Raw genomic sequence first — 27,040 nt, 5'->3', positions numbered from 1 at the left:
GATTTGAGTTGAAATTATGGATAGGACTTTGAATTCATATGTGAAGGAAAGAACACCATAGGCAGAGAAAATAAAAGCATAAATAGGGAGCATCAGCATATCTATATGTAAAGGGCAAATAGAGGATGACGAAAATCTAGAATAACAAATAAGGTCTAGACTGAGAAATTTAGGTTTTATTCTGTGACAGGAAAACCATCAAAAGGTTTTTGGACTCTGCATTTTAAGACCATAGTCTGGGGGTAGAATACAGAATTAGGGGGAAGGGACTAGAGACAGGCATACACAGTAAATCGCTGCAGTAATTCAAGTGAGAGAGTTAGCAAGATCCTCAATTAAAGGAATAGAAGGGTGGAAGCAGATTGGAAAGAGTTTATGAACGTAGATTTGTTAGAATTCTGTGTCTGAATGGGGAGGGTAAAGGACACGGGGAAGCTGCAGATTCCTAGATCTGAGCCTATGCTTCTAGGAGGATGACAAGTGCAGTAGAGGGGCTAACATGTCATAAAAAGGAAGGGTAGGATGGCGAATAAAAGGTTTTCCTCATAAAAAATAAAAGGCAAACTACTAAGAGCAAGATACACTTTGCTTTACTTATTGAAAAAGACACGTAAATAAGGCAAAGTGAATCCCACTTTTCATCGTTAAAGATAAAAATGTTCATAATCTTCAGACTCATATATACTGTTGGTGTGGTTATTAGAGACATTTTCTTGGAGGGCAATTGGGCAGTACCATACCTATCAAAATTTTAGATGCATATACCTGTACCCTGCAATTTTACCTCTAGGAAAGTATTCTACAAATATCCTAAAGTTATCCTACAGATAATGGTGCAAATGAACGTGGGTAAAAATGTTACATATGTATATGTATGTATTTGTAATAGCACATAAATAGGAGTTCAGAGTAAATATTAAGAATAGGACTGGTTGGGCAGCCCGGGTGGCTCAGCGGTTTAGCACTGCCTTCAGCCCAGGGTGTGATCCTGGAGACCTGGGATCGAGTCCCACGTCGGGCTCCCTGCATGGAGCCTGCTTCTCCCTCTGCCTGTGTCTCTGCCTCTCTCTCTCTCTCTCTGTGTGTGTCTCTCAGGAATAATAAATAAAATTAAAAAAAAAAAAAAAGAATAGGACTGGTTAAGAAAAGTAATGTAGCACCTACACCCAGGAATGTAATTCGATGTTAAAAATAATGCTGAAAGTCTACTTGTCCAGATAATGGAAAGATAATTATCTTCAAGATGTGTTCAGTAAAAAATTTAAAAAAACTAAAGGATGTTTATTTGCATGAATGTGCATGGAAATTATCTGGACAAATATATAAAATATCATAACTGGTGGTTGCTTCTAGGAAGTAGGGGTGTTCGGGGGTATTTGGAGTGGGAATTTAGTAACTTCATTTTATAAATTCTATGTATGAGCCATTTTTGTGATACAGATGTGTTAACCTTTTTAAGTCAATGCCTTATGACTCAGGCAGTATCTTTCATTCAGGCTGCATTGCCTTTATTGATTTCACTGTGATGTTATTCCTACAGACTATATTATAAATGATCTTAATCACAACCCTACTTTTCTCTCTATTAATTACAGAATAGTTACTGAAAGGTGAATTTAGGTTTTAACTTTAGGCTTTTGTTAGAATGGCACCAACAGAATTCTATATAAATAATTTTGATGAGTGGATTATAAAAATTTTGTTATGTATATATCTTTCAGGATGTTGCTGGAGCTCTGTCAGTAGAAGAAATCACTGAACTTCTCAGTCTGCATAAATTGTGCTGTGGCCGTAGCTGGTATATTCAGGGCTGTGATGCTCGAAGTGGTATGGGACTATATGAAGGGTTAGATTGGCTCTCAAGGCATCTTGTGGCTGCTGGAGTATTGGATGTTGCTTGATTTTAAATGCAGCAGTTCTTCAAAGTTTTGTGGTTAAGAGTTACTTTGCACATAATATAAGAAATTCTGCACTCAAAGTTAATTTAGGATGTATACTTAAAAGGACTTTGGGGAATTCAGTACAATATTGCTTTTTAAAAAGTTACTCTGTAGTAAAATTTAAATATTTGAGCAGATTAAAATTGCATTAAATAGGGACTTAGTGAATATACATTTTTTAAAAACATAAATTTGTTATTTTTTTCACATTATATGTGAACCATATACTGGGAAAGAAGTAGTGAGGGAAGGGGTAAGGTGAAGATTTATTCTTTCAGAGAAAAATGAATAGCCAACTGAGTGCCTAATGGAACCTCTGTGTGAAGCAAGTGAAACATAGCTTCTCTTTTATCTTACCTTTTCACTGGATTTGGCAGTATTTAGTAACAAAGCAGCAGTGATTTAATGAAAGAATCCAGACTGTATCTTTGGGTAGTAGGATTACTTCTATGTTTATTATAACAGAACACCTTTAATGCTAAGAACTATAAGCTGCAGAAAATTAATATTTTATAATGTTTTATTAAAACTTTCTCTAAGCCCTTTTGTATAAAACACAAGTGAGTCATATGACGTTATCTAACTAGGTATGACTGTCAGATTAGTATTAAACTGAAGAATAATTAATAATAAAACAAGTCAGTTATGTTGTAGTTAATCTTCACTTATGAAAGACCCATTTCCCGGGTTGAACTTAGATATATTATTTCCTAGGTCACAGCTCTAAATTGGTCCTTCTATTTTCAACACATTTAAATTAGAGTTTCTTTTTAAAATAATATTGCATCCTTAGTGGGAACGATTATAGGGTAAAATGTAGTAAGTTACACATAGAACCAGGGTTGTTGGCTTTACATAAAAAAAAAAAATAGAGATCTAAGTAGAAAACTACATTTACCTTAAGAGAAGCAGTGGAGAATTAGTTACTTTAATAGCTTTCCCAAAATAAGTGCATTTATCTTGACAATAAAATGTTATCAAGGCTCTTCATGATAAGGCCTTGAAAAGTTAGTTGAGAAAGAATGTGTCTAAGGAAATGTTCAGAAAGTTTACATCACCTTTATTAATGCAGTGTTGTAAAAGTTTAAAAATTTTGTGCTTTTTACTGTTTTTCATTTTTTAAGGATACTCATTATAGCAGTACGATTTATATTTAAACATAGCTAGATTCAGTTTTATTATTTTTTTAAAAGGCTCTTCATCCTTTAGGATGAGGTTGAGTCCTAAGTCGTCTTAGTTGAACTGCTAGGAGAGGTAGGTCCCTCTTTGGTGGTACTGTTTTTGGTTCAGTCTCTTCAAATGTACTTTTGTTTAAAATAAACAACAAAACTTTTAGAAAACAAAGCATTAGAAAGAAGTCCATCAGTGTTATGGGCAGTGTGTAAATAAGTAAATATTTCATCCTTTATTTTTCAAGTAAAAGTCATGCTGTTACAAGTGTAATTTGTGCATATAAGTAACACTTATGAATTAAATTATTTAATATTTGATTACAATAACTGTGAAAAATAAAAAAATGTGTTAACATTTGCCTGTGAGCCCTTGACCTGCTTTCTCTACTAGGTAATTGAAAAAGAAAATCTAACACTAAAATGTAAAGTTGTTTTCCTTGTAAATTATTAAGTTTATTTCACCAATTTTGGTAAACTTTGTAATTCACATTCTTAGGATATTACTAAACACAATGTAAAAATTGTGCTTAGACTTGATTATAATGTACATAACAGTGTTCGTGTGTGATTTCTTTTTTTTTAAGAAATATTTTTCTCAGGCCCTTACTACTATTTATGGTTGTATTCTTTCCCTAATCATTGGTTAAGATTTTGCTAGTTCCCTCTGAGAAATGTCAAACTTAATAATGAGAGAGATGTCTTAAATACAGTCTATTAGGATTTGCCTCCTAGCTCTGAATTTCTGTATTAAGCTAAATATTATTGTATGGTTTATGTAAAGCAGGTTTACAAGTGTGTAGCCCTGGTCTGTAATATCGGAATGCTTTATTATCACCAGAAGCCATTATTTGCATTACATATAGACAGCAATAAAATGTTAAAATCATTTTAAGGAAGTCTTATCATTATTCTATAAGTTCTGTTTCATGTACCATCTATCTACTAGTATAATTAGTAACCACCTAAAGTCCTATTTATGCTGTGGTTATGAGAAAGGAAACAAAATGGGGTAGGGATTGACTTCCATGTCAAATCTGAGTTTATTAAAGATTTAGAAATAAATAAAGCATTCTGTAGTTGCAAAGTAAGCCACACTTAAATGAGCATTATCTAGACAGAACTAAATTTTTGCATTAAACATCGTGAAACCCGTTTTTTTAAATTTTAAGTAACTGTTTTAGAAAATGGCTGAGAATACTTAGGTGCAGCCTTATGAACTAATATTGCCAAAAGAAAGACATTTTCCTTAGCATTGAGATACCTTTCAATTTGCAAAGTGGTTAATAGGGAAGAAGACAGTTACACTTTTCCTAAAAAAATAATGAAGAGGATGAATATGTATCAGATGATATCCTGCTAATAATAATTTAAAACATGCTTTACAAAAAGATACTGGCAATGTATATTTTTAGGTCTACTGACTGTTGAATTTGTGACATGAAATGGAAAAATTCGTTAATCAACTAGGATTTTTCACTCAACCAAAATAACTATGTTTGGCAGAATGGGGCATCACCACCACTTGGTGGCAGTATTATAAAAAATTTAGGATTAAGTTTTCAGGAATGAATAAATTGCTTGGGTGATGTCAAGACATCTAAAATAGTAAGTAAAGGTAAATGTCACAGTGAAAAGTCATTTTATGTCTAAGTTCTGCTTTATAAAAGGAGGACATAATACTAAAGTAGCATAACTTGGGGGCGCCAGGGGTGGCTCAGTCAGTGGCTCAGGTCATGACCCTGGGGTGGGTCCTGGGGCTCCCTGCTCAGCCAGGAGTCTGCTTCTCCCTCTGCTCCCACCAGCCCCCCGCCAAAGTCATGCATGCACTCTCTCCCTTTATCAAATAAATAAATAAATAAAAATCTTAAAAAAAAAAAGTAGTACAACTTGGTACATTAATCCATCTCACAGGTTTGTGGTACAAAATGGATAAAGGAAGTAATCCTGTTTGTCAACAGAAGGAAAAGTGTAAGTTTAGGTTGAAACATAAGAATGTGAATTCCCTAAATAGGTCTGTTGAACATGCTCCTCCTTTAACTACTTATTCTTCTTTAACTTCAAGAATGGAAATAAGAAGCCATGGTTCTTAATAGTTATGAAGTCAGGAGGGAAAGTGAAGAAGAAATGAAATCAATAGAAGACTTAGAACTCATTTTATTGCTCAAACTCCTACTAATTACTCCATTATTAGCTACTAAAAGTTTTACTTAACATACACTTTTTCTCAATGGTCTATTTAGTAAGGTAAAGAAAGATACTATTATTTGAGGACAGAAAATTTGAATGTAGCTACATGAGGAAAATAATGTGAAAATAGTAAATGAACCTGTATATAAAAATAAGGACTGAAATACTACTTTATTCTCATACTTAAACACCAGGTGTAATACTCATTTAAATGTGACTTACCTAGAACTACAGAGCTATTTCTAAATCTTTAATAAACTACAACTTGCTATTTATTTAGTGAAATTTTACTTACTTCTACTTACTCTTTTTAACAATGATTAAAAGGCAAAATTATTTGGCACAAAACACAAACCCAAGAAAAGAAAGGAAGTGGTACATTATTATGAGATCCTGGTATCCTTTCTTAGTGGATCCAAAGAAACATGAAGGCAGATTATGTACCATAATTTTTTAAAAACCTAAGGAACATATGCATACAATTCTCGTTACTCAATATGGTTTTGAGTAATTACATATAAGGAGTACTGTTTGCCCAAATTTAGTCCATTTCAGTTTATTATCTCCTAGGATGAGAAATACTACAAGGAAAACCATAGGCAGAGTTTTAAAAAAGGACTTTTAATGAAAAATATAAAAACATAATCTTGCATCCTTGAAACATGATTTGTATGTCCAACAAGTCCTAAGAACTTCCTAATGTAAAATAAACCTATTTGATATATGTGTATTTTTATTTACATATACAATGAAACAAACCTTATTTTACTTGACAGTAATATTTATGATGCTGACATCCTCATAGGGCTTATCTGTTTTGGGATTGACTTTGACATTGGAGATCCTTTGTACAACTTCCATTCCTTTAGTCACTCGTCCAAACACTGTGTGCTTATTATCAAGCCAAGGCTGCAATGGAGGAGAAATGGAAAATCTTGGAAAACTCAGATTTCCTAAATCACACCCTCTGGGTGAGCAAATTAAAGAGAATTTAAATTTATGCTTCATTTAAAAAATTTAATTAAAAGGATATACAGTTAATTTCATTTAGCAGCTTTTAAGAATGATTTCCATGTTTATACGAAAAAATATAAAAGCACAGTATACTGTTTAATTATATTTCTGCATCTTTCAGACCAAAGGGAGCTGTAAGATATTTGCTAAAGGTAAGTGTCTCTGCACAGCTTAACGAGTTATGGCTCAGGTTTTAGAACTTCTCTGCAGGAATCCTCCCTGCATTAAGTAAGAGGCAGTCTGGAACTGTTTAAGCAGCACGTACTTTCATCTTAGACATGGGAGCTCAAATGCTAGCTCTGCTGCTTACTTGATCTCTGACAACTTAAATCATATCTCACTGTTCATTTCCTCATCTATTTTTTAAAACTGGGTATAATAATACTAGAATTTTTGTGAATACTACATGGGACTTTGTGCCTGATAGTAATTATAAATATTTTTCATTGCATGGTGTTTAATTTCAAACAGTATAATAAGTTGTATCATTCTGTGTAAGTGCAGAGCAAGAAAGCTCAATATTCTTATACTGTATTTTATCAAAAATACAGTGCCATTGATTATGGGCTGCATTCTGATTTCAGAGATATAAGAATATATATAAAGGTCTTAAAATTGAGAATTCATATACTCTAATTTCCCCCCACTCTAAAGATAAGGAAAAAGGCCCCGAAGTGAAGTAATTTGTTTTCTATTGTACAATTAGTATTGGCAAAGTTGACTTAAACTCAAGTGTCCTTAGTTACAAAAAGTATAGTTTTACAAAGTAAAATCTGATTTGTTCGGTAATTTTACATTTTCTCCTTTAAATTGTTTTCATTTTTATATTCTGGCAGATATAAATAATGGTAGAAAATAGTGCAGCTCTCTTCCACTGAATTCATTTTTACATCGTAAACTATGAATCTGTGGCTTACAGACAATGCTGTTCTACTTACCGTTGGTACTACTGTTATGAAAAACTGGGATCCATTAGTATTTGATCCAGCGTTGGCCATGCTGAGCGTATATGGTCTGTCATGTCGTAATGTTGAATGAAATTCGTCTTCAAATTCTCCTCCCCATATGCTTTCTCCTCCCATACCAGTACCTGTTGGGTCTCCTGTCTGAATCATGAAGCCCTTAACAAGAAGTACACAAAAAACATATTACACTGTTCTTTTCTATTTTTTTTTTAAGATTTTATTTATTCATGAGAGACCGAGAGAGAGAGAGAGAGAGAGAGAGAGAGAGAGGCAGAGACACAGGCAGAGGGAGAAGCAGGCTCCCTTCAGGGAGCCCGATGTGGGACTCGATCCCAGGACCCCGGGACCATGCCCTGGGCTGAAGCCAGACGCTCAACTGCTGAGCCACCCAGGTGTCCCTACTTTACTTTGGAAGATAAATTTCCTCCGCTTACACACTACCTTGTTTCAGTGACTGAAACAAAATTGCAAAGGTCTCCTCATTGATAGACATGTACTGGCATTCCCAATAATCCAATTAAAAACAATGAATATTTTAAGTTTTATATCTGTATAGTGTGGTAGGTTTTACAGAATTGCCCCACTTTACTCTCTTCCCTTTCCCTCAACACTGTGGATTGCCTGGTTCACTAATTCTTCTAATTCACTAATTCTTTCAGGCACCCACCCCACCACCCCCCTCAAACCTGGTTATTCTTCCTGTCATTTCTCCTGCCATTTCTGACCTGCCAGTAACCAAGAGCTACACTACAGCCCATCCATTTTATGGAACCCTGCTCAACAAAATCCTGGGCCAAGTTCTTTCTGACTTCAGGTTTTAATGATGGTTCTCCAATTTTACTGTTATGTGCTGCCGAAGCAAGCACTTAATGATGGTTCTCAAAGACTAAGTGGCATCACGTTTCTTCTATTATTTAAAATCTTATCTTTTAGATCTACACCTTATCTAGTCACCAAGTAACCTTAGCTATTGGTTTTATCTAAGCATGACCTTTTTACTCAGTATGTGACCCTGGTTTTAGCTGTTGACAAAATACTGATGCAATGTTTCTAAAAAGGTACCAAGTTACTATTCCTGCACTTGATTCTAGATCTGATGTTCATGACCATCCATTTTTCTTTTGGCTTCCATAGTCCATTTTTCCTATTCATTTCTAATAAACTGATCATTGGGAGACAAAGAAGATTCCTTAGGCTTAAAATTACTGGTTTTGCAAAAACTATTCCTGAAATGACATAAATTTTGTGTCAACTTAGGGAGCCTGGGTGGCTCAGTCACTTAAGCATCTGACTCCTGGATTTGGCTGAGGTCATGCATGATCTTAGGCTCCTGGGATCAAGCCCAGCATCAGGCTCTGAACTCAACGGGGAGTCCGCATGAAGATTCTCTCCCTCTGACCCTTCCCCTGCTCTCTCTCTCTCTCTCAAATAGATAAATAAATCTTTAAAAAATTTCTTGTATAACTTACCTTAATTATACGGTGAAATGTATGTCCATTATAATAACCATTTCTGCTATGAACACAGAAGTTTTCCACTGTCTTAGGGCACCTAGTAAGACATATGTTAAAATATAAAATCTGTTCAAAAAAAAAAAAAATCTATTCAGAGCATCTTAAGACAGTTTTCTTTGCAGTTGTGCTTCTTAATGGTGTTTTCAGTATCTTCTGAAACTCTCAGGAGTCATTTTTCATAATGTCTTCTATTTTTTTTTAAATATTTTTTATTCATGAGAGACAGAGAGAGAGAGAGAGGCAGAGACACAGGCAGAGAGAAGCAGACTCCATGCAGGGAGCCCGACATGGGACTCGATCCTGGGTCTCCAGGATCAGGCAGGCCCTGGGCTGAAGGTGGCACTAAACCACTGAGCCACCCGGGTAGCCCACATAACCTCTTCTAATCTCAGGATAAGCAAAAGTTGAAAGAGCATACAAACCATAGTATATTCATATTGTTTAATTCATTATCTTTAGATCATGATTGCTTATTATATTTGAGCTTGACAGTATTTAAATTTCAAAGTCATTTAGCAGGTTAAAAAATACAACTACAGCACCTTAAGGTGTATATATGTTCACTGCATATATAAAAGTTCACTGAACCCATATAGTGGGTTCAGTTCTTGGGAAAGATAATTCCCTTATACAAAGAATGTTATGGTACACTAACACCATTCCTGACTAAGCATTTACTCTCTGAAATATCTCCCAAATTTAATTAACTTTAAATGACAATCACAAAGTATGAAGCTTTCCAAATAATGTTAATCAATCTCATGTGATGATTTAATAAGGTACATTATCATGTAATAGCTCTTAGAGCTGGGAATAGAAGGGAGATACAAAAGATAATTGCACGAAGTACATTAGGGGACAGGCTTAATAGCTGCATGGAGGTTCTGAGTACCTAAAATGAGATGGTCCAGGTGTCTAGAGCTGCTTAGTTCTTTGTTCATTACCACGGCAGATATAAAACATATCCAAAATAAGTACTTTTAAGTAAAGGTGTTGTAAAAGATGTCACCTTTTGGATCAAGAATAGCGAGATATTCTACTGTATCTGGCATTCCATGTTCATCTTGCAAAATTTTAAACTGTCCAGAATACTTTTCTTTTTTCAATTCAATGGCCTTATGTTTTTTGTTGGAACTTTTCAAACATATAAGGATAACACTGGGACTAAAGAAGAGGTTGTGGATGTCTAGCAAATGACAGGGGAAAAAATTATCCTCCCCTTAAGGATTTGCTTTGAGGGTAAAGCCAATTATAACAAGTGAGTCACAAAATCTAGTTGGGATGTGTTATTAATGGTAATATATCACTTATAGTTTACATTCAGCACTTTCATAGCCATGTTTCATATTCACAATAATAAACCTATGAAATGTGTGTGTGTGTGTGTGTGTGTGTGTGTGTGTATATATATATAAAATTATCCCATTTTCTAGAGGAACAGTTATCAGAAAACTAAAGGTAGATGTTCTTTCAAACACTTCTTCAAAATTTCTCAAGTTGGAATAATTTAAGGTTGCACGGTTTCTTAAAACATATTTACATTGATGTTTATCTAAGACAACGAAAATAGTACATACTCAACAGGAAAAAGTTTGATGTGGAAAACTAAAGGTAGATGTTCTTTCAAACACTTCAATTCTTTAAAATTTCTCAAGTTGGAATAATTTAAGGTTGCACGGTTTCTTAAAACAGAAATATTTACATCGATGTTTATCTAAGACAACGAAAATAGTACATACTCAACAGGAAAAAGTTTGATGTGGATGTCTCCCATACTTGTGTGGATAATGGCACTGTCTGAAACTCGTTTAGGTCCTTCAGCTTGAGTAGCTGCCATGACTTCTTCTTTAGAAGGTTTCTCATTAAAAACATCTCTGTCAGAATCTGCACTTTTTGTATCTTCTGGTTCTCGTTTGGTAAACTCACAAGAAAAGAGAGTGAATGAATTAAATTTTCATCTGGTTAAAATTTATCAACAATAAAAATTTAATTACTATTTGTGATGTTTGAGAAAAGAAAATTCACATCAGAGTAAAACCTTATTTTAGGAATCACTTCCTATTACAGGATGTGTAACGCAGTTATTTTTACACTTGTCTAATAAGAAAATAATCCATTTAATGAAGATGTATGTATGATTTCAAATGGGGTTAAATTTCTTTTTGGATACACATTTAACAAGATACAGTTTTCTGGGATAGCTTTCTGCTTCTGCCTGGTATTACATCATAACCTGTCACCTGCTGCTTACTTTTCACTATTTAGATTTCCTGGGTTTGAATTCTAGCTCCGCTACTTAGTAGTTTACACAATTTGGGAAAGTAAATTCATTTCTTCCTTTTAAATAGGGATAAGAGGGCAGCCCCGGTGGCCCATCTGTTTAGCGCTGCCTTCAGTCCAGGGCATGATCCTAGAGACCCAGAATCAAGTCCTGGGTTGGGCTCCCTGCAGGGAGCCTGCTTCTCCCTCTGCCTGTGTCTCTGCCTCTCTCTCTCTCTCTCATGAATAAATAAATGAAATCTTTAAAAAATAATAATAGATAAATAGGGATAATAATAACTACCTCAAAATAGTACCTATTGTGAAGATTAAATTAAGGGATATAAAATGTTGAGAGAATTAGAGAACAGTGCCCAACATGTAGAAGGTACTATACACCTATTAATAATTGTTATTATTTCAATAAGCAGAATTTTGAGTGAAGTAGAAATTTCAGGATACCTTAGGATATTGGGAAAACTGAAAGAAACTTTTCAATTGTTGAAACTTTGGATTAGGGAAACCTAGGTGGCTCAGCGGTTTAGCGCCTGCCTTTGGCCCAGGGCATGATCCTGGGTCCCGGGATCGAGCCTGCTTCTCCCTCTGCCTGTGTCCCTGCCTCTCTGTCTCTGTGTCTCTCCTGAATAAATAAATAAAATCTTTTTTTAAAAAAGAAAAGTTTGGATGGGATAAACTTTTATTTCCTACATTTATCAATCAATAAATAAGCTGAATAGCATCATAGTTGCTTACAATACATCAGATGAAAGAATGAGTATGCTATAATGAGCCAGACACTTTACCAAACCTTGTGAATAGTGAAGAAAATACAATGCCCTGTACTTGAGAATTTTATATTAAGGAGGAGATGACAGGGTCAGAGATTTTAAAAAAAGGGAATTATTCCAAAGACTGTGACACACACTGCACAAGCAGACATACCTACTCAGACTTGATGTCAAGAGAAGGCTGCCAATTTGAGACCTAGTAAAAGCAGGGACTGGGGACAGGTGTGTGACGGGCAGAAGTAACAGCTTGTGTAAATGCACTGAGGTATAAAAAAAGGACAATTAACTACTGCAAAGGAGTTCAAGTTCAGCACAGTGTAGCAAACGAACTAAAAATGAAGAAAGATAGGTAGAAGAGCCAGGTGAGAGCTGACGAGCCATTAAAGGATTTTAGGCAAAGAAATTGCCAAATTTGGGACTTAGAAAGTCTCTGACTGCAGTGTGGAGTCAAGATGTGGATGTCTCCCATACTTGGGAGAGAATGAGAATGGTAGGGTAGAGGTCTTCATATTTGAGATTTTTCTGCTTGGCTCAATGGTTAGGACACTGCTACTTTTAGCTGCTTGGTAGTTTGATTCTGAGCCCAATGTTAGTTAATAGGAGAAGTACTTGCAGTGCAGTAGAAAAAAGGAATTCCTCGGGAATACACACTTTTCAAGTAGCATTATTACAAGGGAGTTAAAAGGTAATAAAAAGAAATGTGCTTAGAGGAGGCAGTGTGCAAGTTCAGGGGAGATAAATTATGTTTCAGAATAAAAGATGAAAAATAATCCTTTTCAGGAGAATTTTAAAAGCCCATAGTGAAAACTATTTTGGATGCAATTATTACCGTAACCACTTACTTCCTAACATCTTAGACAACACAAATAGTTTTAGAAGCCAGGTTGAAAAAATTTCAAAACAGGAGGGAAAACAGTACAAATTCAAGTCCTAGTTAAAAATTCTACAATATTAACATTTTAAGATGGTATTCTGGTTGTTTAGAAAGTCTGCTATTATTGCCAACATTCTCTCCAGTTGAAAGCACAAGCTAAGAAAATAAAGCTCCAACCAAATTGGAAGAATTAAGGTCTATTTCCTAGTATTTCCGCATACCATATAAAATCTGTTCTTTTTGAAAGATGTACAAACTATTGTTGGGTCAGCTTGAATATTCTGAAGAACGGGGTTTTCAGATGCTTTCATTTCTATGGTAGTTGCAGCACGATGTTTTTTAGCTATTCCCTGGAACAAAGCCAACTGCATCACTCTGATATTTTCTTGCTTGCCTAAGATGCGCACACACCTGGAAAACACAACGTTTTATACAATAAAATTATCAGAATGAACTCCAATTATAAAACCTTTATAGTTAAAAGGTAGGAATCAACTATCCTTAATCCTTTACCTTTGTATAAAAGAATAAGTGAAAGTTTTAAAAAAAAGTGTTTCTCTATCTCTCTCCCCCCAAAACAGTGACTTTAAATTGGTAAGTGGCTGGAATTTTCAGGTTAAAAAAATACAATCATTCAGTCATATAGTTTTAACCTATCTCTATTATTTTAATCTTTCTGCAAGCCTTCAAAGATTCTATACTGCCAAGAACTACAATATAAATTTGTTTACATGTGAGAATGCACAGCACTAGATTTTTTTTTTTCCCTTTAAAATATACTTGAAGTTCTTTTCATTTACATTCAGTGATAGTATCTGATTGTAGCTATTTTCTACTAAAACTAAATGGACTGTTTACACAAAAGGCTTATTGTGGTTTCATGCATTTTAACTTCTGATTTTATGTCTAGCAGGATGTAATGCTGAATTCTGTGGTTAAAATATTTGGCAACATTTAACATGAACCAGGCTAATTTAAATCAATAAGCAAAAGAGAGATTGAAACTTGTTAAAAAAAAAAAACCAACTTGAAACTATGCATATCTTTTTTCCATTTCTTCTACAAACACGAGTGGAAACTTTTTACATAAGATTATAAACAACCAAAAGACCACAGAAAAATCCAGTCAAAACATTTGGTTAAGTTTAGACATTTGGGACCATTCCACTTGTCTTGGAACAAACAAAACTCCCATTGTTTCCCTGAAGGAGGAAATGGTCCCCCATAAATGAATGCACTTTTAAAAAACATGTTAAAGCTTACCGGTTTGTTTCTACATTTATAACTTTAATGCCTAGCATTGTTCCATACAGCACGAAGTGTCCAGTTTCATCAAAAACTATGTTAATTAATCTTACTGCATCCACCTTCTCCAACTCACGTTCGACAGCCATTCGTCGGCCAAATTCCATGTCGGGTAGCTGTTGCCTCATCTGCTGCAGTTCAGTAAACATCTAGGAAGCAAACCATTTATTAATAAAAAAGCTACATGATAAAGGGAATGACAATTTAAATAGTAGTGCAGTATACATTAAGAGCCACTGAAAGTTTGTGTACTTAAGTGTTATTTTAAGGTGGAATCTATGGGATCCCTGGGTGGCGCAGCGGTTTGGCGCCTGCCTTTGGCCCAGGGCGCGATCCTGGAGACCCGGGATCGAATCCCACATCGGGCTCCCGGTGCATGGAGCCTGCTTCTCCCTCTGCCTGTGTCTCTGCCTCTCTCTCTCTCTCTCTCTCTCTCATAAATAAATAAAAATTAAAAAAAAAAAAAAAAAAAAAAAAGAACTGTGTTAAGGTGGAATCTATTAAAAAATAAATTATTATAGTATTAAAAAATAGTATTTACACTAACTGGTTCTAATTACAAAAAAGTTAATATACCTACTGTTTTCTCTTTTTAAACTGTATCTGCTGCCTTTTATAAGCCACAGACTAGTACCTTCCAAGAGAAATATAAAGCAAACCACACATATAATTTTAAATTTTCAATTAGCTACTTAAACAAGAAAAGAAACAGGTGAAATTAGTCTTAATAATGTTTTATTCGACCCAACATATCCTAAATATAATCATTTAAACTTTAAGCAATATTAAAAAATTGAGATGAGGTGCCTGGCTGGCTTCAGTTGGTAGAGGATGTGACTCTTGATCTCAGGGTTTCAAGTTCTAGCCCCATGATGGGTGTAGAGATTACTTAAAATCTTAAAAAAAAAATGAGATATATCACATTCTATATTTCTATTAGGTCTTTTAAATCCTGTGTGTATTCTATACTTTCACCCATCTCAGTTTGGACTAGCCACATATCAAGTCCTCAACACCCACATGTGGCTAGTGGCTATTATACTGGACAATGCAACTATAGACAGGGATCATGGGCCTGACATAATGTAAAAAGCACTCAATTGTTGTTGAATGAATTAATTCGTATTATTTCACTAATTTATAACAATTTCATTACATTTTAGAAAATGTTTCAAGTTATTTTTACAGAAAGCCCACACAGATTATTATTAGGTAAATGTGTCTTCGTGTAGATGAATATTTTTATGAGTGCTCTGTAGTTTTGATATTTGGTTTTCTTATCTTCAGAAAAGATATTATTATTAAAAGATATTATTTAAAATAATTTTCATAAAGGTTTACATCATAATTATTATGTATTATCATACCACAGGCTTCCCCAAAATATGATCTTTCATTCAGTTTTCCAGACATTTAGGGCATCAAGCAGCAGAATTCAAAAGTAGCTCTCCATTGGAGATGAAAAGGAACGAGGCTTATGTCCAGTCTAATTTTTTTTATGCCTGTATTAACTGGAAATCCCGTTCTTCTAGATACGGAAAGAACAACAATGTACATAACTCCAAAAAACAAAAGGAGGTATGTGTATTAGGGAACAACATGAAGCAAAGGTCTTATAGGTCAGATAAAAAGCCTGGTGATTAAAAAAGCCTACTCATTAGGATTTCTTGTCTCCAGTCTCTGGGACTGATAAGTGGTTTTTTTTTTTAATTTTTTTTTAATTTTTTAAGATTTTATTTATTTGTTCATGAGAGACAGAGAGAGAGAGAGGCAGAGACACAGGCAGAGGGAGAAGCAGGCTCCACACAGGGAGCCCTACGCGGGACTCAATCCCGGGTCTAGAGGATCACACCTTGAGCTGCAGGTGGCGCTAAACCACTGCGCCACCCAGGGATCCCGGTAATTGCTTATTCTTATGCCACAAATAGCCTAGATACTGGACTACATTTTTGTAGCAATTATTTTGTTAGAAGATTCATTTTCTTTCTTTCTCTTTCCCTCTCTTTTCTGTTCTTTCTCTTTCTTTCTCTTTCTTTCCTTTCTTTTCTTTCTTTTCTTTCTTTCTTTCTTTCTTTCTTTCTTTCTTTCTTTCTTTCTTTCTTTCTTTTTTTTATTTGAGAGAGAGTGAAAGTGAGAGAGATCACAGAGGGAGAGGAAGATGGAGAAGCACACTGGCCCCTGAGCAGGGAGCCCAATACGGGCCTCAATCCCAAGATCATGAACTCAACTGAAGGCAGATACCTAACCGATTGAGCCACCCGAGTTTCCTGAGAAGATTCATTTTCAGGACTTAAAAGATTTGTAAATAGCCCTCTGCCTGTATATGAGTGTTTCATAAGTGTTAATCCAACCTGATAAGTACATTGGTATCTTTTTACATATTCTAGCCTTAATACCAGAGCCTCTGTGATACACAATTCAGCTATATGCAGCTCATGCATATCTTATTAACTGTGAGATTCCATACATTTACTACTCACTAGCATTCTAACTAATGTACTTGGCTTTTTTTTTTTTTTTTTTTGGTAATCTCTCAAATTCTGAATCTCAACCTCTGTCAATAAGCTTTACTACTGACTACTCTTATCATCTGAGCCCTTTGACTTTGACAAATGTTGAAGACAACAATGAAGAAATAAGAGTGGACTGAACAGCTGAGAGTATTCGTGTTAAGAGATTTATATCCAGAGACTGTGTTTTTAAATATTTCTTTTTCTAAGGAATCTCCGAGGAGCTGCAAGCTGGTAGAGAGCCTTTAAGTTATATTTAAACTAGTATGTAGTTACTGGCCACCATTAAAAAAGAACCCATCACAAAAAAGTTTTCTCCTTTCCTTAAAAGTATACTGGAAAGCTATTCTCTTCCACCAAGAAAATGAGTCATGAGGAAGACTTGACCAGCAAGCAGATCTTCACATTTGTCTGGATTCATACTACTTCAGGCAGATAATCCACCCAACTTATTGCCCCTTGCCAACCAACAAGAGTGTCACTAATAAGAATAATAGAATTTGAGACCTTAATGTAGGGAATGTAATACAAATTGGTCCCTACTAAGACTATAGAATTGACACTGTCATACAATAAATGTTACTGCTATAAAGGTTCAACCCACAGACTCTTAGAGGACTCAACATACCATTAGTAGTTAGAGAACACTTGAGGAAAACCGGTGATGAGACCCACATTTCCACAAAAAAGTTAACTTTGCATGGATAGAAACTCTTATTCTACAACCACATGCTTTAACGAGTTCTCGGTAACTAATTATGTGTCAAGTAGAATGCTGGAGATACAAACATGAACCGAAACAGATAAGGGATCAGAGATCACGTAAGTTTAATCTATGAGGGGTTGGATATGTACTAGTCTAAAGTAAGACCATACCAAATGCTCTAAGAGAAAATAAACAGAGCAGTATTGAGTCACATTAAAAAAGCTGTCCTAAGGGCTCAGTTAAGCAGCCAACTCTTGGTTTTGGCTTAGGTTGTGACCTCATGGGTGGTGAGAGCCCCCGAATCAGGCTCCATGCTGAGCAAGGGTAGCGTCTTCTTGAAGATTTTCTCCCTCTGTCCCTACCCCCTCCAGCTCAAGGTGTGCTTTAGTCTCTCTCACTCTCTCTAAAATAAATAAATCTTAAAAAAAAAAAAAAAGTCCTATATTAGATAAACAGTGAATTTCTACAGGGAGTGACCCTTTCAATATGATTTGAAGCATGAGTTCAACAGGTAATGGAATCGGGGAGGGGTGACTCCAGGTAGCAGGTAAAGCATATGAAAAGGCTCTTTGGTGGGAGCATGTTCAAGAAACTGAAAGAAGGCCTAAACGGCTAGAGTAAGAGGTAGGGAGGAAGGTGATTTACAGTAGGCTAAAGTGGTAGGCAAAGGCCACAATGAGGCAGGCCATGAATTTGGCCTTGATCCTAGGAACAACAAGTCACTAAAAGGTTCAAAAATGACATGATCAGACACGCACTTTAAAGAAACTTCTCTGAGTACAGCAAGGAAAACAGATTAGGAAGAAGCCAGAACATAGGCAGTAGGCATGAGGTAGTCCAGGCAAAAGATCATGAGCTATGGTAGTGACAGCTGTGCTAAAAGGAAATGGATAAATTTAAAGCATATTGAGAAAGTCAAATTGACAGGATTCGTGATGAATTAAAAAGAGGGGTAAGGAAAAAGTTATGAAGATAAGGATGACTTCAGGTTTCTGGTTTGTGCAAAAAAATGGATTTGGTGCCATTCATGTAGACAGCAAAACAAAACAAAACAAAATGACAACAACAAAACAAAAAAGATGATAGCACCAGCTCTGCTCGTAATAGAAAGCTGGAAAAATCAATTTGGGAATAGTCATAGAACAGGCACGAGTGAACAGGGTTAAGAGAAGGGTGCCTAGGGTGAGTTTTGAGAAGATTCAGAAGATGAACTTAGAAACAAAACTAAACTAGAAACACAGTCACTATGAATACATGAATAATTGGCTCAAAAGATATCATATCATAAACCTAAGGAATAACACTGAAAGCAGACAGCTGGATAACATCTTCAATGTGCTAAAAGAAAACAATCATCAATGTAAATATCTACATCCTGAAAAAATATCTTTTAAGAAATAGGACAAAATAAAGACATTTAGAAAAAAATATTCATTAAATTTATATTGCACTTACACTTAGTGATTCATCGAAGACTCTCATGAGTTTTCCAGTCAAAAATCTGAAAATTCTAACTTTTCTATCAGAACCAATAGTAGCTATTTTCTTCCCATCAGGTGAAAAACATATGCTGGTTGGATAAGCCTTGCACTTGGCAAATTCATATAAATCTGTGTCAGTTTTATATTCCCAGTTCACATTTTTGGGGAATTTATATTCATGAGGAGGCCCAGTCCAGTATTCAATCATTCCAGATTTATCAGAAGACACTATTGCTTTGTAAACTGCATTCAGCCGTATCTGAGTAAGAGGTGACGTATGGAGTTTGTCAAAAATATGAAGTGGCTGGTTGTCTCCTCGACCATCATAAATAAAAATTTTTCCTGTGCTCTTCTCAGAAGCAGCAACTGAAGATATGGCATCCCCTGGGCAATAGATCCACTCACACTGTCCAGGAAAATAGCTAAAATATTTAAGAATCAAGGGAGAAAAAGAGTTAGATACAAGTAAGCATCCTTATCCGCCCTCACCACCAAAAAAAAATCCTGGCCAAGGGATGCCTGGGTAGCTTGGCAGCTTGGCACCTGCCATCGGCCCAAGGCATGGTCCTGGAGTCCCGGGATCAAGTCCCACGTCGAGCTCCCTGCAAAGAGCCTGCTTCTCTCTCTGCCTGTGTCTTTGCCTCTTTCTCTGTATCTGTCATGAAATTAAAAAAAAAAAAAAAAAAAAATCCTGGCCAATGATTTAGCTAGTTTTGGATTCCGTGCTCAAAAGTAGCAGAGATAGAAAATGGAGAGGAACAGCTAAGAAAAGCTATCAATTTTTCTCTTTCTGATCTCATTAATGTAATGGTAATAACTTCTGAGGATTTATCAGACCACAAAGAGAAGTGCATGTTAACAGATCATTTACTTCTCTTGGGTAGACAAGAAAACCTAAACAAATCTGAGCCTTAAAATATTCCAAGACAGGGATCCCTGGGTGGCGCAGCGGTTTGGCGCCTGCCTTTGGCCCAGGGCGCGATCCTGGAGACCTGGGATCGAATCCCACATCGGGCTCCCTGTGCATGGAGCCTGCTTCTCCCTCTGCCTGTGTCTCTGCCTCTCTCTCTCTCTCTCTCTCTGTGACTATCATACACAAATAAATAAAAATTTAAAAAAAAAAAATATTCCAAGACATTGTCTTTTGGACCTCTGTCTATATCTTAGTCTATATATAACTTACTTTTAAAAACAGGTTAGCATGTAATAGTGTACTTGATAAATCCGTTCTTGAAATGTTTAAAATCAAAATATTTTAGCTATGACTGTGATCAAAAGAAAAACATTTTGATATCACATTCTCATTAGTAACTTGATCTTAAAACTATAAAGTTGGAACATGCCACCTGATGAACAAAGTGTAAAAAAATTGGACAGATTTCATCAATACACCAAACTTACACGCTCAAATGAGTGTTGTCTCTTTCTAGGCAGTTTGAGAAGTTAAACAGGTATTCCAATGTTGGTGTTGATGCTCAAAACTTTTTCGGGACTTCTCTTTTAGAATTTCTAGCAGAACTTTAGAAAAAACCCAAAACATTCTTTCTATATCCTCAAAGGTGGCAAAGGTTCAACATTTATGAATAGATTTAATTTTTAAAAACAGCTAAAGTGTAGGTAAACAAAGCAGAAATAGGACAAATAACCAAAAGATACTTCCATTTCTAGTCAAAAATAAGTTCTGACCATAAGTAATGAGACTGATTTCCGTTAGTGGCTCATAAACTGGTTTTGAAGCAAATTCCAAAAGAAATCCTGTTATGTAATGAACTGTTGTTCTTCTCCCTCCACCATTCATATGTTGCAGTTACCCAAGGTGATCCTATCTGGAGATAATTAGGAGGGAATTAAAGTTGAATGACATCATAAATGTGGGGCCCTAATTCCATAGGCCTGTGGCCTTCTGAGAAGGGAAAGAGCAAGATACCATTCCTCACTACATCCTGACCCCAAGAGTCCTCACCACAAATTAAACCCCACTGGAACCTTGATCTTGCACTTTCCAGCCGCCAGACTCAGAAAATAAATTTCTACTGTTTAAGCCTCTTAGCTTACAGTCTTTTGTAATGGCAGTCTGACCTAAGACAAGTCCCAAAACTTTTTGACGATGCTATGACTTTCAGGTTGACATTCACTTAGATGTATATAAATTAGTATGGTATCTAGGAAAGACATGCTTAAAATATTCCTCTCATTCCTGTACAATCTAACCACATAGTTTGGGTATCGATATAATTTAAAATCACCAACAAATCACCTCAATTCCAAAATGTACATAAGCCTTATAGGGCACAATACATATAACTGCAATAAACACAGCAAGGAAGTTAATTCTAAATACCAGTATATCAGACATGATGGATCCTTGTTAATTCATTAAGTAACATTAAATGGATATAATTAATTCTTGTTATGATGCTGTTTAAAAATTAATGACAAAACCACAACAGAATGATTGACAATGATTAAAATGACAAAACCACAGAGGAAGCCTCAAAATAGAACATAACAAGGATTCATGTATTATTTTCCCAAGCAATATTCAAAGGCACATTTTTAATAGAATGGCAATATATTCTGTTTAGAAATATCTACAAAATGACGTTTAAAAATTTCACTAAGTTAAAAAAATATATACTTTAAAAGACTCACCCAAGCTTCAGCATATTGATCATGTCAAAGTTCACTACATCAAACACCTTCATTGCTTTATCATCACCCACAGAACAGAACAATGCTCCCTCAGAGCTAACTGCAATACTCTCAATAACTCCTATTTAAATAAATCAAATTAAAACACTCTAGTAAATACCAATGAAACAAATATACATAATTCAAAGAAAAAAAAAAGCATTTTAAAAGAAACTTTAACCAATACAATTTAAGAGAGGCACACAAACACAAACACAAAGTGAAATTCTTACCCAGGTGACTACGAAAATGTTTAACAAATTCAATTCCCTCTTCTATTTTCTTCCAGAACTTAACGTGTCCATCATGACTGGCAGTAATAATAAAGTCTGTCCTGCATATATAAAATTATAAAAGTTAACTTGTAAAACAGATTTATGAATTACTTAGTACTCTCAAAGCAATCATTCTTGAGACTCTCTTTCAAAATAGGACTTTTAAAAGATATCTTCCTTTATGAAGACCACTATTGCAAATTTTGTAGTTTTGTTGTGAATATCATTAATAGTTGCTGTGTTACTAATTTTAATCCCAAGAACTGAAATCAGAAATGAACTAGCACTGGACATTAAAAAAAAGAAAAGAAATTTCACCAGAAATCACTAGACCATGAGGGCTCTTTAATGCTAAAATCACCCTATAGGCAGTGTTTTCACAAGGAAAATGCACTAGTTTTCAGAAGTTGATAAAACATTAAATCTCAATGTATCATTTCTGTATATGCAAAGTTCAACGTATTTTTTTTAATAAATTCTTTATTTATTTTTTTAAATTTTTATTTATTTATGATAGTCACACAGAGAGAGAGAGGCAGAGACATAGGCAGAGGGAGAAGCAGGCTCCATGCACCGGGAGCCCGACGTGGGACTCGATCCCGGGTCTCCAGGATCGTGCCCTGGGCCAAAGGCAGGCGCCAAACCGCTGTGCCACCCAGGGATCCCTCAACGTATGTTTATTTTGTATCGAAAAGATTTTATACAGAATAGTCTCCCTTGTAAGGTATATAAAAATAGAAACCATTTATTGAAACCTAGAATACATCAGGTACTTCACACATATTCTCTTGAATGCATTTGTTGTATGAAAGAATATATAGGTCTTTATTGAACTCAAACTATTACAGAACCTGTGACGTTAAGCAGAAATCCACAGTATCCTAGTTACTGCCACAAATCCTGCTTAATACTGAAGCATTTTTATAAAACAAATTTTTCAGAAAAAAATTAAAAAGACGTGATAGACTTACTTGGTGCATACCACATGGGTGATAACATCTCTATGCATGTAACTGCGTTCATACATAGATGCACTGGGGAGATTTTCAAGATAGACTCTTTCAAACTCTAGAACTGAGAAGAAAAAAGAAAAATGTCTTTTTAACTGGAACTATATACTATTTTGAATTTTAAGATTTTCTCCATTCTATTATGTATTTTCTTCTAGATTTTCTTAAATTTCTCTCAACTCATATGTAGCAGAAAAAAAAATTCAGTGCCTATTATATCCCTTGTAAGGTGATAGCACCGTTATTTAGTCATGACAGGTTCTCAGGTATTATATAGAAGCTTAAAAAACTGTCCCCAGCACTTAAGAACTGAGTGATTGATTCTAGCTTCATATGAAGGTTCCATTAAAAACAAAAATCTTAAGTTTCATGGAAAGTATTACAACCATTTTTCTAACCATGTAGAGCCAATTATTACTTCTAATTTAAATAAGTAACAAGAGGCCAGTGGCCACTTATATCTGTTTATCTGTAAGGCACTAATCCTCTTTGAAGTCACTGATACTGGAATTAGAGCAGGTAAACATGATAAAACACTAAATAGATTTTTAGAGCTGAGAAAATCATGGAGTTCTCAATTTTTTTCCAGGGGTAAAACACTTGTAACTGTTAATCCGAGGAAATACTGATTACAAGAGCTATGAACAATTTTACAAGCAAAAATGGACATTATATGTGTATCTAATAAAATAGTCCAATGACAGCCAAACAGGACTGTAAAAAGTTGCTACATTAACTATGGGATGTTTCCTAGTTTTTCATAACTAATGTATAGCAGACTCAAAGTTATGCACAAAGAACTGCTTTTTCCTTCATTTTTAGTAACGGAAACTCCCATTTTTATATGGGGATCTTGACACCCAGCTGTAAGAGGACATTTCTCATCTCCGGAGTTAGGTGTGACCATGTGTCAATGAGATGTGCCCGCGAAGGAGTGTCCTTCAAAAGGTGTTCTTCTCTTCCTCAGTCCTACAACTTAGAACTGGGATAACAGCACTATTACTTTAATAACCACTCAGGACAAAGATGAGGGCCATATCCTACTGATGTTTAGGGCAGAGAGCTGGAAAGAGCCTAGGTCCCTTTGGAGCCTCTATACCAATCCTAGACTGTTTACTTTGGGACTCTTTTTACACATGAAAGCAGCACACCTCTTTTTTAATATCATTGACATTTTGGGTCTTTATGTAATATGTAGCTAATATAATCCTATCTGATACACAGATAGATTGTTTTGTTGTTTACTTGTTGAAAAGCTATTCAACAATGAATATTCAACAACGAATCTATTTAATAGGTATTTACTCAAAACAAAATAGGTTACAAGGCACATGGGCATGAAGAACATATAATTCCGTCTTTGAGAAACCATTCATTTAATTAAAGGTTGTGTCATATAATAATTTATAATGTCTGCATATAAATGAATACAAAAATCCAGTGTCCAAAGAACATGTTAAACAGGATGGTTCTAATTCTAGAAATACATTATAGAACACCTGTCATTTAATTTTTTTTAAAGATTTTAAGTAATCTCTACACCCAACATGGGGCTTGAATTTACAATCTTGAGATCAAGAGTCACATGTTCTACCAATTGAGTCAGCCAGGTGCCCCACTCCTGTCTTTTTAGATAAAATCTTCAAAGATATTTTTCTAACGTTTCTTTTTTTTTTTAAGATTTTGTTCATTCATGAGAGACAGAGAGAGAGGCAGAGATACAGGCAGAGGGAGAAGCAGGCTCCATGCAGGGAGCCCGATGGGTGACTAGATCCCAGGACCTAGGATCACACCTTGAGCTGAAGGCAGGCGCTAAACCACTGAGCTCCCCAGGCATCTAATATTTCATACGTTTTTAAATTTCATTTTTTTCTTCAAACTCAACACTATTGATTGGGTTAAATACAATGAGCATCTTAAGGGCAAACATTTTCACACCTAATTATTTTTCTCTGTCTCAAACTAAATTAAGTCTTGTAAGATCTGTGTCTCAATACTAGTACCAGCACTTTTTTTTCTTTTTCCATGAGAAAAAACATACAGAAATATTTTAATGCAACAATAAGAGCATTAACTTTGTCATATTCGTTCATTTAATAGATACTAATTGAACACTTGCTACACGCAAAGCACTGTGGCAGGCACTGAAGCAAAGTAGGAATGGACTTTGTTTTGACAGTGGAGAAAAACATTTCAACCATGTGAATAATGGTAAAATGTAGGAAGTTACTATGGAAATTTTTAAGAGAAAGACCTAGGGAACCCTGGGTGGCGCAGCGGTTTAGCGCCTGCCTTTGGCCCAGGGCGCGATCCTGGAGACCCGGAATCGAGTCCCACATCCGGCTCCCGGTGCATGGAGCCTGCTTCTCCCTCTATGTCTCTGCCTCTCTCTCTCTCTCTCTGTGACTATCATAAATAAATAAAAATTAAAAAAAAAAAAAGACCTAACAGTTAAAAAAAAAAAAAAGATAATATGGAACGCCTGGGTCGCTCAGTGGTTGAGCACCTGCCTTCGGCTCAGGCCGTGACCGCGGGGTCACGAGATCGGAGTCCGCATTGGGCTCCCTGCAGGGAGCCTGCTTCTCCCTCTGCCTGTGTCTCTGCCTCTCTGTGTCTCATGGATAAATAAAATACATTGTAAAAAATAAAAAAGATAATTTGCTTTAAAGGTGTCAATCAATGTACAATGTTCAAAAAAGTTGCGTCTTCAAAATTTGGATGCATGACCTTTGAAGGCTGCCTGTAAATTCAGCTATTAAATATTACCGGCAGTTATGATCAATGTTTTGTTTTCTTTTTAAGAAATTTTTATTTTATTTTTTAATTTTTTTTAGAAACCCAGCCTGGCCTGGAGAAGTCACAGGCTTCCCAGAGGGGTTGATTGCGAAAGATGGATGCTAAAGTTGAGCAAGTTAGCCGAGTGAAAATTATTTCGGGTACACACCATCATATCCTGGTAGGCTGCCAAATAAGATAAAAAAAAAAAAAAAAAAAAAAAAAGAGCATGCCCCCATTCTCAAGTGTTTTAATACGGCTGGAGTAGAGAGTAAGTCAGACACACACAAAGTCAGGACAGAGAAGCAGCGGAAACGCGCGGGCGAGGTCAGGAGAGATCCTATCACGACGCAAGTCACGGTAGGGAGTTCGGACCTTGTTTTGAAGATAACGAGGAATCGGTCCAGGGCGCGAAGCCGAGAGAGTGATAAAGGAAGATCGGACCCTTCAGGAACATCGTGTTTTAATGGCCCTAACATGCTTACGACAAGCCGTTTTATTACAACAACGCTGGAAATAAACATTCAACCTCTGTCCCTCCCCGCTCTTTTGGTTCGACGAAAACTTGGGTCACTGCTCCGAGCAAGGAGGAAAACCCTTCGGGCCTTGGGGAATCCTAGGGCTCGAAAACCACAGACCGCTGGTTTTAGGTGAAAAAAAATCTGCGATCCGGGGAACTCCGGTGACTCTCAGGGGTCCGAAGACCCGGCCCTGGCAGGGTCAGGATCAAAATCCTGCGGACCTTCCCGCCACAATCCACTCTCGAGAGGCACAGACCTCCGCCCCCCGCCCCGCCCCCCGCGCCCCAACACACAGCATCCCTGAGCTACACGGCCTTCCGGAAAGCCGGGCACAGATTCCGGCCTGGGCTGCCCGCCGTCTGGGACGCCACGACACCGCCCGGCTCGTGGCCGAGGAGCGGCCTGCGTGAGCCTTAGCATCCGCCGCAACACGTTCTCCCAACGCACCCTGAGGAGCGCCGTCCGCGGTTAACAGAGAGACGTTGCGCTCAGCCCAAGTCGTGCGAGTACAGGGAGGCCAGACATCAGAAGACGACCCTCGGTTCTGAGGGTGCAACGCCCCGCAACCAAACAGCATCTGCGGCTGCGGGCGGCCCCGCCAGCTCCAGGTCGGGGGCCCGCCGATTCCAGCTCGCCCTGGGCCTATGTCTCCAGCTACCTTTCCTCTTCTTGGCCAGCGTCGCCTCTACAGGTAAAGGCCCGACCCAGCGCTCCTCATCTTCCTCTTCGTTCTCCTGGGCCACCGCCACTACCACTGTCAGCTCTCTCTCGCTGCGTTCCGTTTTCTCCGGTTCCTCCGGCTCCCGGCGCCTTCGCCTCCGCAGCTGCGAATCGCCACCACCTTCCGACGCCATAGTGGCCGGAACGTCAGAAAAGGCGCGACAACGCGACGCACAGCCCTCCCGCCAATCGTCACGGCGGCGCAGCTCGCGCGTCACCGGCCGAGCGAGCCCCGGGATTGGCTGAGGTGGGTAAGCGCGGGTCCAATCAGCGAGCAGCGCGCGCAAGGGGCGCGGGGCCGAGCGGACCTGGAGACGCGGAGGCTGCGCTGGG

The 27,040-nt window shown here is 36.7% G+C and overlaps 3 protein-coding genes across 8 annotated transcripts in view; 2 read left to right on the top strand and 1 right to left on the bottom strand.

The window, feature by feature from the left end:
• The window catches only part of TRIM23 (tripartite motif containing 23), a 37,193-nt gene extending 33,189 nt beyond the window's left edge, over nucleotides 1-4,004 (top strand). For all 3 annotated transcript variants that reach the window (XM_038530738.1, XM_038530737.1, XM_038530736.1), the window contains one exon: nucleotides 1,722-4,004. In XM_038530738.1, coding sequence (XP_038386666.1) covers nucleotides 1,722-1,901 — 180 coding nt within the window. In that variant the 3' untranslated portion in view covers nucleotides 1,902-4,004. The remainder of the gene's footprint in view (nucleotides 1-1,721) is intronic.
• A 1,895-nt stretch (nucleotides 4,005-5,899) lies between these two features.
• Nucleotides 5,900-26,873, bottom strand: PPWD1 (peptidylprolyl isomerase domain and WD repeat containing 1). Of its 3 annotated transcripts, none has more exons than XM_038530733.1 (11): nucleotides 26,646-26,873; nucleotides 22,653-22,755; nucleotides 21,640-21,740; nucleotides 21,368-21,488; nucleotides 18,690-19,137; nucleotides 13,977-14,167; nucleotides 12,935-13,124; nucleotides 10,532-10,713; nucleotides 8,748-8,829; nucleotides 7,252-7,434; nucleotides 5,900-6,208 (listed from the first exon to the last, which is right to left on the bottom strand). In XM_038530733.1, exons 1-11 carry the CDS (start codon nucleotides 26,839-26,841, stop codon nucleotides 6,065-6,067), a joined length of 1,941 nt encoding a protein of 646 aa, XP_038386661.1. In that variant the 5' UTR covers nucleotides 26,842-26,873; the 3' UTR covers nucleotides 5,900-6,064. The 3 variants fall into 3 exon arrangements, with proteins under 3 accessions (XP_038386661.1, XP_038386662.1, XP_038386663.1); XM_038530734.1 differs by having other exon boundaries at nucleotides 26,435-26,837; XM_038530735.1 differs by lacking the exon at nucleotides 26,646-26,873 and having other exon boundaries at nucleotides 21,368-21,390; nucleotides 21,715-21,740; nucleotides 22,653-22,704.
• CENPK (centromere protein K) overlaps nucleotides 26,280-27,040 on the top strand; it is a 64,438-nt gene continuing 63,677 nt past the window's right edge. Inside the window, exon 1 of one of the 2 annotated variants that reach the window (XM_038530751.1) lies at nucleotides 26,280-27,040. The gene's annotated coding sequence lies outside the window, so the exon portion shown is untranslated. The other variant, XM_038530749.1, reaches the window with a different exon arrangement.

Source organism: Canis lupus, chromosome 2 (genome assembly GCF_011100685.1).
Source record: "Canis lupus familiaris isolate Mischka breed German Shepherd chromosome 2, alternate assembly UU_Cfam_GSD_1.0, whole genome shotgun sequence".
In the NCBI taxonomy this organism is placed as follows: Eukaryota; Metazoa; Chordata; class Mammalia; order Carnivora; family Canidae; genus Canis; species Canis lupus.
Note: the sequence above shows the minus strand (reverse complement) of the source record. Positions and strands in the feature narration are given on the sequence as shown.

Excerpts from the sequence above, each read along its gene's own strand:
- PPWD1 (XM_038530733.1), bottom strand. The coding sequence starts at position 26,841 with ATGGCGTCGGAAGGTGGTGGCGATTCGCAGCTGCGGAGGCGAAGGCGC. Across the intron at positions 21,489-21,639 it reads ACATTTTCGTAGTCACCTGG|GAGTTATTGAGAGTATTGCA; the intron begins GTAAGAATTTCA and ends TTATTTAAATAG. Across the intron at positions 10,714-12,934 it reads AAAAGAACAGATTTTATATG|TTTACCAAACGAGAACCAGA; the intron begins GTATGCGGAAAT and ends TTTTCTTGTGAG.